General features: G+C 41.7%; 1 protein-coding gene across 1 annotated transcript in view; it reads right to left on the bottom strand.

Annotated features, from left to right (window-relative positions):
• Nucleotides 1-355: 355 nt before the first annotated feature.
• cntnap2a (contactin associated protein 2a) overlaps nt 356-12,079 on the bottom strand; it is a 283,733-nt gene continuing 272,009 nt past the window's right edge. Inside the window, exons 24-26 of the mRNA XM_031850036.1 lie at nt 4,837-5,121; nt 3,053-3,124; nt 356-2,781 (exon numbers count right to left, since the gene is read on the bottom strand). Coding sequence (XP_031705896.1) covers nt 2,582-2,781; nt 3,053-3,124; nt 4,837-5,121 — 557 coding nt within the window. The 3' untranslated portion in view covers nt 356-2,581. The remainder of the gene's footprint in view (nt 2,782-3,052; nt 3,125-4,836; nt 5,122-12,079) is intronic.

Below are 12,079 nucleotides of genomic sequence, written 5' to 3'. Positions count from 1 at the left end.
GGCCACAAGGGGGCAGCCTATGACCAGACATAAATATTGTCATTTCTCCCTGCATGGGATAGATAGAGCAAAGGCTGACATTGCGTCAGTTTAATTAAACTGCTTTATGAAGGGATTCATTAGATACTATGTGTAGTTGTGATTCATTCCACCTGACTCAGTGTCTTTCTTTCTCTCACTTCACCCTGGTTTACATGAAGCTGTAGGTCATGAGTCAAATTCAAAGGCCTGATGTTGTGATTATTACATGGTTTAAGGTCCAAGATGTCCAATGAATGTCTTGTGTAATGTATGCTTCGTAATGCTGTCTGAAGATATCTATATGTCAACATGAAAGTGATGCATAGACAACGACTGATATTAAAGATCAAACACTCTTTAATGAACTTAGAACTGAAAGCAAAACATGGGTTATGTCTGTCGGAGCTGATAATCCATTATCATCATTATGTTCAAACCACATATCAAGGGCGTGTGTGTGTGTGTGTTTATGTATAGTCTGAATAATATAATTACTAAAAAAAAGGAAAGTAACGGTTTGGCCTTCATGGATGTGATGTGTGGACATAGAAAGTCTTTGAGGCCACGGTAGAAGGCAGGCTGATTTCACCAGCTGTCCTAATGTCTCTGATAAAGTGATGTACAGTTAGCACTCAACCATGAGGCGGCGATGATGTACAACATCATTCACGTAACAGGGTGTCATGGCTGCAATTTGAACAAACAGACGTAGAGAAAGCAAATTCACAACGAAATAACAAAGTTGGCAGCTGGTTTAAACTGTAACACATTGTTCTGTAAATGCTACGGTAAGGTAAACACACGCAACGATGACAGGGGAAACAACATGGTTAAAATATACATTGTACATTGTATGTTGGACAACGGTGGCACTGTTAGAGTGAAGGTCAAATCATTGTTGACAAAGCAGCAGCCTCCTCATTCTGAACTCGTTGCTCTTGTAATTGAACGAACGACCTTAACTCATGCTCTATCAAACATGCATGTTTGCGTGTGTATGTGCGTCACAGAGGGGAGGTGTAAACTTCTTCACACGGCTATGCTTCGAAAAAGACAGACTTGTTTTACGATTTGAGAGAAATTAGCTGGATTTTTTCACCGAAGTATTCTGAATTCAAAATCAAGCTTTGATTGAGCACCACTCATATCAGGAAACATAAAGACACCCGAAAACTCTGATTAATGACAATTCATGCAGCAGCAAGTTATTCTAGTAAATTCAAGGCGCAATGGCTCAACACCTTTGAGGCACAACGGATTAAAAAGCCAATTATCATCTTAACCTTTGCCAGGTCTTAAACAAATATTAGGTTTGAACGATTTTTTTGTGTTTTATGCTGCTTCAAACACTTAATGCATGAAGTTTAGTGCATCAATATAACTCATTAAGTGTCAGGCAAGTTGTTTGATCTCATCCATGTGACTGTCCTAACTGTTTTATTATGGCACCCCTTCTGTCCAATACACAAAGTACTACCCAATCTGACCTACACATATACGCACAGATGCATGCAAGTGCTGCAAACCCACATCAGTCTAGTGTAATTAAATGAATTCCTCAATTCAAAGTCTACCATTTAACGCAAAAATCTGAGCCAATCAGTAACTGACGTAAGATTCAAGTGTTTGGCAAAAAAACAAACGGACTGCTGAAGAAGTCTGAATGAGTAAAGGCTCACGGTTTGACCATTCAAAATGAAAAGAAAGCTGCCATGCTGAGCTAAACCGACCATGGAGTGTTATGATTTCCCATCATTCTCTGAGAAACCCGTCTCTGCTCTTCCTCAGAAAGGAATGTCCCATACAATCGAATGTCATAAGATTTAAACATAAAACTCTATATTTAATACATATATAATGTAATGGAAGGACATATGATATTATTGTAATATAGATCTGACATTTCTCATTTGTATTTATGTACTGGACTCTGAATAAATCTTTTAAGAAAAAAAAAACACAAAATACTATATTTACAAAGTAAGTTTTGGCATCCATATTCAACTCTATATTACCACAATATAAGTGGCATGTCATTCGACGGATATGAGCGTTGACAGACTGGTGCAACCACAGCCTGATAAGTAAAGAAAAACAGGGTTTGGCATGTTGATTTGATCATTTTTGATATAAGATTTTTGTTAAAAAATAAAATCAAAATGCAACAGAGACTGGAAATAAATCTGTGCTATCACACGACCCAGTAAGTATAATTATTTGTCATATACAGTATTCAAAGGACTCCTGAAAACTCCCAAGCACGATACAAAGAAGGACAAGCCGGTTAGTATATACATGTACAGTCTCTTAGAGCAGAGCTCTGCTGCATAACTGTCCCTCTTCTTTTTCTAATACTCTGAATATATAAAAAACCAAAACAAATAAACGAAAAATATTTCTGTACACGTCTCTCCCACATCCCCGCCCTCTCTGGGAGATCATTGTCCTACTGGATTTCCTTTCCTCCTTCTTTCCTGTGATTGGTCATTGAATTCAACCTCCTCCATCTCCGTGGCACCTGGTGGTCTGACTTTCTCTCTCAAAGTCCCGCCATTGGCCGTTAGATGAACCACTCCTTCTTCGATTCGTCGATGGTTTCTGGGTTGTCGGTGCCGATGATGGCCGTGTCCGCCGATTCTCCGGTGGACTCCCCGCTGCCCTTGGCCTCGTTGGTGTGGTAGGTGCCTTTGTGACGGAACATGTAGCGGATCAGGAACACCAGCGTACATAAGATGGTGAAGATCACAACCGCGATGATACCTGCAAAGGACACGGAAATCATTTGTATTTTTAATCACTGCTACTAGCAGAAATAATGACTTGATTAATTGATTGGTTAATTGACAGGAAATACATCTGATCAAACATCCCCTGGTTTCAGCTTCTCAAATGTGAGGATCTGTCAAATATTATAGGAAACTGAGTGTTTTGGAGTTTTAGACAAACTTGAAATTTGAATTTGGCACCTGAGGCTCAGGTAATCTCAAATGCAAATCTGAGAAAGACCGCTTTCAGAAATGACATTTTTTACCTCCAATGATGGCTGAGTCTCTGTTGACTCCATCAGGAATCACTCTCTCCTCATTGAAGGGGAACTCTGCATCTGAGCACAGCAAGAAAAAGGACACATTCAAACCGTACATTCCCACATAAAGAGACAAAATAATTCCATTCATTCTAGCAATATTAACTAACTTGAAAAGCTTCACTAGACCAATTTGTGAGCATGAAAATACCAAACAGATGGTGGAAGTGCATTTCAAGGTCAGGAAAATACCAACATGTCACAGTCCTGCTTGCAGCAACTCAAAAAAAGAACCGTTGGTCTTTTTTTAGCAGTAAATAAATCACATGTAATTAGATCATGCATACGTTGTGCAGAATTATAACAACAAAGTTTTGCTTTTAAACCCTGAAGCAAAAAACCACAGCGCACAGTTTCTACTATAGTGGTTTCAGGATCACTGCGTACATACATATGACCGCCCAATGGATGGATACACCAGTGCTAAGTATCCTTAGGGGATGACTACAACAGTTTATTTAATGTATTGCTGTTTCATGTGTTTTATTAAAGATTCATAACAGAGAGAGGTTAACACCAGCTGCTGCTTTTGCCTATGTGCCGGAATTCTCTGTCAGCAACAATTATCTAATTGCTGTTATTCTCCCTGAATGGATAGAAGTGCAGTGCAAACGAGTGGAGGAGGGTGGAGATGGTGGGTGAAAAAAGGAAGAAGTAAAAGGAGAGCGAAGATATTGTTGAGATCCACAGTAACAATTTCTTTAATTCGTCCATTTAGGAACACGCACGGACTCGTATGAAAGCATGGATAGAGCTGCAGACATGTATAATCAAGCCTTATTGCAGCAACCTGCATATACACTCACACAAAGAGCTTCACCCTGCAATGAGCTGTCAGCTATTTCTGCTACTGACTGCATAGCTCTCCAGAGAAGTAAAGCGCATGAGTAAGACGGAGAAGAGGAGGCTGAGGTGGAAAAAGAGGTGAAAACGGAAAGCAACAGAGAGGAGGAGAGCAATCATACTCATTATAGTCTGTCAGCTGCTTGGATGTGTTCGGTAATAATGTCGAGAATTGATTGTTTCTGAAAAGATGACAGACAAGGGTAGAGAGGAGAGGCGAGCAGAGAGAACCAATAATATAAAAATGTGAAAGAAAAAAACGGAAGTGAGGAGGATGGGAGCTGAAAAAAAAATGAAAAAAAAAACTTTTAAAAAATCAATGAGAATCCAAACAATGATCATGACGGATTGAGGGAGGGCTGGTTGAATAATGGATTAGAACTATCTATAGAAATTATAAAGAAAGACAAACACCAATCCTTCCTGTGGAAGGATGGTGGAGAGCTGACTGTGAGTTTGGACCTGGAGTCCAGATCAATGGACTGGGTCGATCTCAGATATCTCAACGTTCCCAAAGGCACAGTTGGCACCAAGCCTGAGGAATAGGACTGCATCCAGATGATTGACGCTCTGAAATACTAAACACTGGTGTGGAAAGCAACCTTAGCCACAGGAGCGCAGAAGTCTGTGTGCGTGCATATATGGATGTGTGTACATGTCCAATTTAGAGGTACAGTTGGAGTACGGAAGTATGAGAGATCAATTGCTGAGCTTGTGTGTGCACATGTGCATCTTTACGTCACTAAATGTGCCACCTAGAGGTGATTCAAAACAGAACTGCAACACATTTCGTTTGCAGATGTCAAGTGACCGTTGTTTCTGTCGGAAGTCATTACTGCATTTTAAATGGCCAGCAGCATGTTATGGGTGTTTGGTGTAATCCTCACCTGTGTTGTCCAGATGCCAGGGATCTGTAGCGGCAGACATTGGTGGGATCGTGAGAGGTGACGACCCACAGTTGGACTCCAACAGTTTGCCCTGGTAAGACACCGGTGAGGCGGCTGCAGGTTGTCTGTCGGGCTGACCGGATGTCAGTGTGGCCTGGGCCTGTGCAACGGCTCTCAGTGCAGTCTTGAGGGGGGCGACGCCGTTGAACTGTACCCGCGAAAGACACCCGATAAAGCCTGGGGTGTTGTAACGCTCGATGAGGACTGAGTCTATGTGTCCAGTTTCTGTACAGAGACAGATAAAAAAAACAACTTTTTTACTATTTGTTGAGACTGTCAAAGCAGTCAAATGTGATGTTGAGTTATGTGGGACCATGCCCAGACATTTGATTGATATAGAGAGACGGTGGGGAGACAGAGAGAGAGCAAGGAGAAACCAGGCATCTCAAGCACTGAACACAGCAACTTTTAAGGAGACAGCATCAGCATTGATTTTCCAAAACACACAAAAAGATGAACACACACACACATACACAGCACACTTTCTCTGAATGCTATAAGTCCTGTGTCCAGCCAAGCTCAACTTCTGGTCGGCACAAATTTTGCTGATGCATAGAAACAGTAAACTAACACTTGGGTATGAATCTACACAAATGAGGAGGGAAGAGAGGGAAGAGAGACGAGAAGGAGGAGGAGGAGGGAAAAAGCAGAGGGGGGAACATATACTGACATTCACCTCTATTGTTGAATTAAGAGGATGAATAATGAATTAACACCCCCTTCACTCATACAGTCTGTCTCTCTCTGTCTCTAAATTCATTCTCCTATTGACAGGATGCCTTGGTAGCAAAGGACGTGGACTCATATGTATCTTAAGCAGAAAGCATCAGTGCCAGTTTCAGTCTCCACGGCACACAGAGAGGAAATAAGATTATAGCCTTCGAAAATGTTATTTCATTGAAGGTACTTGTTGACGTTTTCCAGACAAATTCATATGTGCCTGTTGAAATGCAGCAATTTGTGCACTTTTAGATCTGTGTCACAGTGTGTTTCTCTCTCTCTCCTTTAACTTTCATCTCTCTTTAATTTTCAAAGAAAATGACTTCACACACACTGACCAGCTGGCCCGCTGAGCTCAGTCCAGCCAGTGCTTTATCCTCGTTCAATCTGTGGATTATATGGGCTGTTTGTAGGTTAAATAGGTTGCATATTTTCCAGTATGGACAAACATTGTCTGTTATCTGGAGCTGAAAAGTGTTGACTGGGGATTTGTTAGTTTGATCCACGGGGCAATCATCAAGACAATGTAAGTGTTAAAACCACTCAGCATCATTCAGTGCTTGTCTAATGTAGGCTCACATTAACGATCATATCAATCATCAAAAATGCTTCTTATATCTTTGAATAAATACAAAAGAAGATTCTTGTTGGCTGTTGTTGTTGGCACACACACACAGAGCACACAAACACACACATAACTGCAGAGAATATAAAAGAGAGGAAAAACCGCGGGCAGCGAACAAAATGATAAAAATAATCTCTCCAACACCTACAGTTCAGTTAAGACTTAGACGCTGCATAAAAACAAACATCCTCAGACACGCTCCACTCCAGCACAAACCTGGACTGATTTCAAAACAGCCAAACTGTCTTCAACACTCCTCGCAGAGCCGCAAAATAGCTTATTCCTTCACATGAACCCTGTGTGCAGACGGAGCTGGGTTTTAGTGTTAACATGAGCGACTGCTCTGCTGCTACACGACTGAGCCACACCCAGAGGGAACTGCTGTTTGGACAATCCTGCAGCAAAATATGAACAAGGGGTGACTAACAGGAGTACTGCTGTCTGTGTGTGTGTGTGTGTGTGTGTGTGTGTGTGTGTGTGTTTATTTATTGAACCGTGACATGTCAGTTGATGGGGTTCTGAGTATCTGGATATGGCATATAATGTAATTTTCTCTCTTTATTCCATTTTGGTGGGTCTAATACAAGTGTGTGTGTGTGTGTGTGTGTGTGTGTGTGTGTGTGTGTGTGTGTGTTTGTACACTATTGATTGTGCTGCCAGGAATAGAGCTCAGCACCGTCTGAGTCTTCTACGTATTCATCATCTGACCAGACCTCCTTCAGACACTTGCATTGTGCGTATTCACTGCATATCTTTGAGCTGAAACAATCATTTGATACAGGCTCTACAGTTTAGTTTTCATTTAATTTCTTCAATTTGGTACTAATGCTGCTGGCACGTGAATTGTGCCCTGAACTGTGGCTTAGCATCTCCTGTCTGATATGGAGCCGGTCAGCCCTTTTCTGCAGGAACAGAGACCAACGTATCTGCTATCATTCACTTCACACCTTGAAAACGGTGTGGATGGTGTGTACGTGAGAGTGCGTATGAATTTGCATATACAGTATATGCGTAGGGGTGTGCAGAATAAGCAGAGAGACAGACACAGTAGGGAAAGAAGTGCCTTACAGTAAGCACAGTGAGCAGAATACTGATAACAAATACAGAATATGAATATGAATATGAATACAAGTCCTCTCTCTCCCGTATGCCTGAACATGTGTTGATCACTGCAGAGGCCTGCGTGTGAATACTAATAGGCTCTCTGTTGGGAGTATAACAGGCTGCTTAGCATACAATGCCGGTGAGTAAATAGGCGAAAAGCTTCCCTTGTTTCAGATTTGTTTGTGGCCAGTGATTTCACGAGCAGTTGTTCCTTACAAAGCAGCATGTTTTCATTTTAACGTAATATAATGTTGCCCATAAACATCACATATGATGAACTGGGGGCTGCGTTGTCACTGATAAGAGGCTTCGTTGGTTTTTATGGCATCCTATCCATCTAGTACTAATGGAGGAACAAGAGGTGAACACAATTACATGCCTATTACAATCCACTATATTAGCCCTGCAAAAACACTGTGGAGTTGTGATTGTTCAGTTCTGGTGTTGATTCAGCTCTATGAAATATTCTATGCGTACAGGAAGAAAAGAAGTAACATGAATAGCTATTTAAATAAAATCAAACCGCAACCAGTGGCCTATAAAATGACCAACACTTCTCTAATGCAGTCTCAAAGACATCATTGAGATTATAACCTTTCCATGTTAAGTTCTTGCCGACAGAGCTTTAAATAGTATTTTACACCTTCCTCGAGTTTTTTCTCTATCCCCATTTCTCAACACCAAACATTACAAGTAATAACTTTTCAGAGCCAGTCACCACACACTGATCATAAAGCTTGTAATCCCTTACCCTGGAGTCTGCTAATGGGGTTTTCCAGACTGATCAATAAAACAAGTACACACTCAAACCTACAGGTCCACACACACTAATCATGATTAAAAGCAGAGACTAATCCGTTTGGCTTCAGATTGAAATAATGAAATGCACCATCACATATGATTACAACTAGGTCCTACAAATGTGTTATACCACGTGCCATATGGGACTCCTCACACATCCACCGCCAAACACACACACGCTGACACCGTCACAACAGCAACAAGGTCAGCATGTTGCTCAGAGGATTGCACCTTCTGATTGTGTGTCACCAGGGTGGCCTGTGACATCACATGAATAATTCAAAAGGTGAGGCAGCACATAAAGCTGTGACGACAGGGCTGGAGTGAGGACAATGGGTTGTGGTGTATTTTTGTTTTTTGGCGGGGGGGTCGCGGGGGGCGCTGGATGAAATAAAGACAGAAGGATGGCAAGACCTGCAGAACTAGCAGAGAGGGAGGGTGTGGCTGCCTCTCCAAAAAGGGCTGGTGGTGATGGGAAAGGTGAAAGCCATGGGAGGAGGAGGAGAAGGGGACAAGACAGACAAGAGTGTCTCTAGTGGGTGTGTGTGTGTGTGTCTGGGTAAGTGTGTGAAAAAATAGAGTGGGAAAGAAATGGGGTTACAAGAAGGGGCGCTCAAATGGAGGGGCAGGGTAGAGGAGATCAAACACAGTTGCCATGGCTACAAATGGAAGCTGATGTAGAGGTGAGAGACAGAAAAAGGAGGAGGGTGGGGTAAATGAAAGTAGGATGCATTTGAGACATATCAAAGGAATATCAATGTGAATCCACCCACCACACCCTTTGTAAAACCAAATCTAATATTTAACATGTGGTAATGCACACACACACGAACAGTCGCAGCTGAGAGAGCGAAATTAAAAAAGAGAAAGCTGTATAAATGAATCTATGAAAGAGAAAAATACCCCAAAAAATAAGATAAAATTTGCTATGTATAAAAAAATGAATCTATTTGTGCTTTCATGCTTTTTCTTGGTGTAAATATCTTTTTATACTTAGTTTGATAGTCGAGTCAAAAACTACAAACTGACCACAACTTTTCTTCTTCCTCTCTTAACTGTTGGTATGAATGTCTTTAAAACGACATGGTGACAAACTGCAGTGAATACAGACATGTAAAGCAGGTGAGGGGTGTGGAGAAACAGAGTGATGAATTAAGGAGGTGGAGAGGAATGGATGAACGAGGAGGGCGATAACAGCTGAAGTAGATGTATGAAGTGTTAGTTTTAGACATGGAAAACACACCTGGTGGTTGCTATGCCCTACTGAACACACACATGCACATACACACACAGGTGTATTCGTCAATGCCAGCTCTAGCTTCCTCCTCCAACAGGATGTCAGGTTGTACAGACGGCAAGCCAAGAAACACAGACATAACAGAGACGCGGCAACAAACAGAGCGGTAAAATAATGATTATACGACTCATTTTTCCTTTTGACTCAAGACGGACACACCAGGGTTCTGTGCAACTTGCCTGCAATCCAATTACTTCAGGGCTGGATTCCCTTTGAAAGGATAAAGCATCACACATTTGGCATAATGTCAATCTTGTTTAGCAGCAAATTTAATACACGTTTAGAGTCACAGCAACGAGGAATTACTCAGACCGTGGCACACTCATGCATAATGCAAGTACACATTCAAATGAAGATACACAGGTATACACACACACACACACACACACACACACACAGATGCATTTAACTATAGTTACCTATCTGCAGTTTGTGTCAGTGTCTGTACACAGTTGGTGAGGCAAAAACAGCTTCCTCTTCTCTTCTGGTGCTCGTTCTTCCTCAATGTGCTATATGAATCTCTTGACACGGTACCACATTGATGTCCCTCTCTCTGTCTCTCTTTTTTTCTCTCTCTCTCTGTCTGTCTCTCTCTCTCGCTCACTGCAGTGCAGTCCCACCCCCACTCCGACACAGCAGCTGGAGAAAACCTGGATCCCGGAGCCATACTACCATGGATCAGGACTCACCAGTATTAAGTACAACTAGTGGTGATAGTCAGGGAGGATGACATCATGCTATCCTCCCTGACACACGCACACTCATACAAAGCAGTGGCCACGCACAGGTACGTCCATCTCAATGTAAAGTCCACACTGAGATTACAGGGAGTATACAGCTGGAGATAGGTAGGAGATAGAAGTACTCTGTGGTATCAGCCTCATCCAAAATCAGGGTTCATCAGCGCTTTGATCAGAGTCAGGACGTCCGGTGGCTCTGCCCAAAGGTCACAACACAAAGGCATTGAACCAGTGGCTGCCTGGAAGGGAGGAAACTGATAGTACTTCATCATGGCATGCTTTGGTAACCATTCAGCGGTGAGTAAAGTACAAGTGATTTGTACTTGATAAAGAATCAATTCTACAATGTGCGAGCTGACTCCTGAAAAAAAGAAACCCCCAAACTTATCAACAGTCCAATGAAATGATTTATGAATGTATTGATGTTTCAATCAAACACCCTCATCAACTTATAAAGTGGCATCTGCTGAAGGTGTATGTATAAATATGTGAGAGTTCTTACATTTTATATAAACAAATTAGTTTATTTGAGGGAATATAATCACCTTTCACCAATGAAAACAATGTTGATTTCAATTAGTATACACACACACACACATATACATATATAAATACAGTATATACCGTATATATAATTTCATTTTGGACAAATATCCATTGAGCCTGATTTGTCATGTGACAAATTTGACCGTATTACGATCTGGCATATTGAAGGATGAGCAGAGAAGGATACCTTGTTCAGTGGACAGATCTACATATACAGTGGTGATATTCATTGCTTAAGGTGTTGGCAAGATGTCACTTGTACAGGCACATGGTTGAGAGTTATGATTGTTAAAACAGGGTGAAACAGGGCACTTGCAGTTAATACCACTAATAAGGCACAAAAAAGGCGGTTGGTTCACATCCTGCCCTGCTGAAAATGGTTGTGATTATTCCTTGAGGGTCAATGTATGTGTTTAAGTGAAAGAAAAGGCGCATGAAAAGCACAATAAGAGCACACGGAAAAGGGAAAAATTATACTTTGGAAATGTCAGCATGACTTAAGGTCTGTGTAAAATAATTGGCAGCACCCACTGGCTGCAACGTATTAAATGAGTGTGGGCAGAGTTAACAGAACAAGAGAGGCCAGCGGCATACAAAAATAAAATAGGAGAAAAATCACAATTTCAGTGTGGTACTGATGTACATGTCCTTTACAAGCAACCCTCAGGGCTGCAATCATCCGTCTCTAACAGCACTTTCAAAGTGCCACTATCTTTCTTGCTCCGTCTCTGCCTTTGGCCCTGAATTTATTCCCTTAGATAGACACGCTCACACACATGATTTGTGGCAATGAGGACTGGGTTGGGAGTGTGCCTGCTGCTCTGGTGTATGACTCATGTCCCCCATCTATGGAGAGACCCAGGGAGGACAGACCTATACGCAATAAATCAACCCATCCACCAACACACGCACACACACACGGATGCATGCTGAAAGACATGCCCACTTCCATCCTAACCCTGCATTTGTAAATATGCTGTTAAGCGCTGATGTATATTTACCTTTGCACACTGCATAGGGTTACATTAAACACCAGTCTGCAGCAGTTTTAGTAGCATATGCTGTATGCTGCATGTGCTGAATCACCCCTGTGCTTCATGATCAATACCACTTCAGCAAAATTACCCGTGGCAACAAACACATTAGATCTCATGACCCTGGACCTGAGATTTTTACTCTGACAGCTACAACAAACAAACGCAATTAAATTGACATTAGATTTGTTGCAGTCAGTTGCAGTCAGTTATACAAAACTTTGAATGTGAGACTATGCCTGCATGGAGCCTGAAGTGCGATCATGCAGGTATATCAGGGCTGCAACTAACAATTATTTTCCCAATTATTTGATTA

Source organism: Anarrhichthys ocellatus, unplaced genomic scaffold (genome assembly GCF_004355925.1).
Source record: "Anarrhichthys ocellatus isolate YVR2014 unplaced genomic scaffold, GSC_Weel_1.0 scaffold10, whole genome shotgun sequence".
NCBI lineage: Eukaryota > Metazoa > Chordata > Actinopteri > Perciformes > Anarhichadidae > Anarrhichthys > Anarrhichthys ocellatus.
This window is presented reverse-complemented; position numbering and strand designations above follow the sequence as displayed.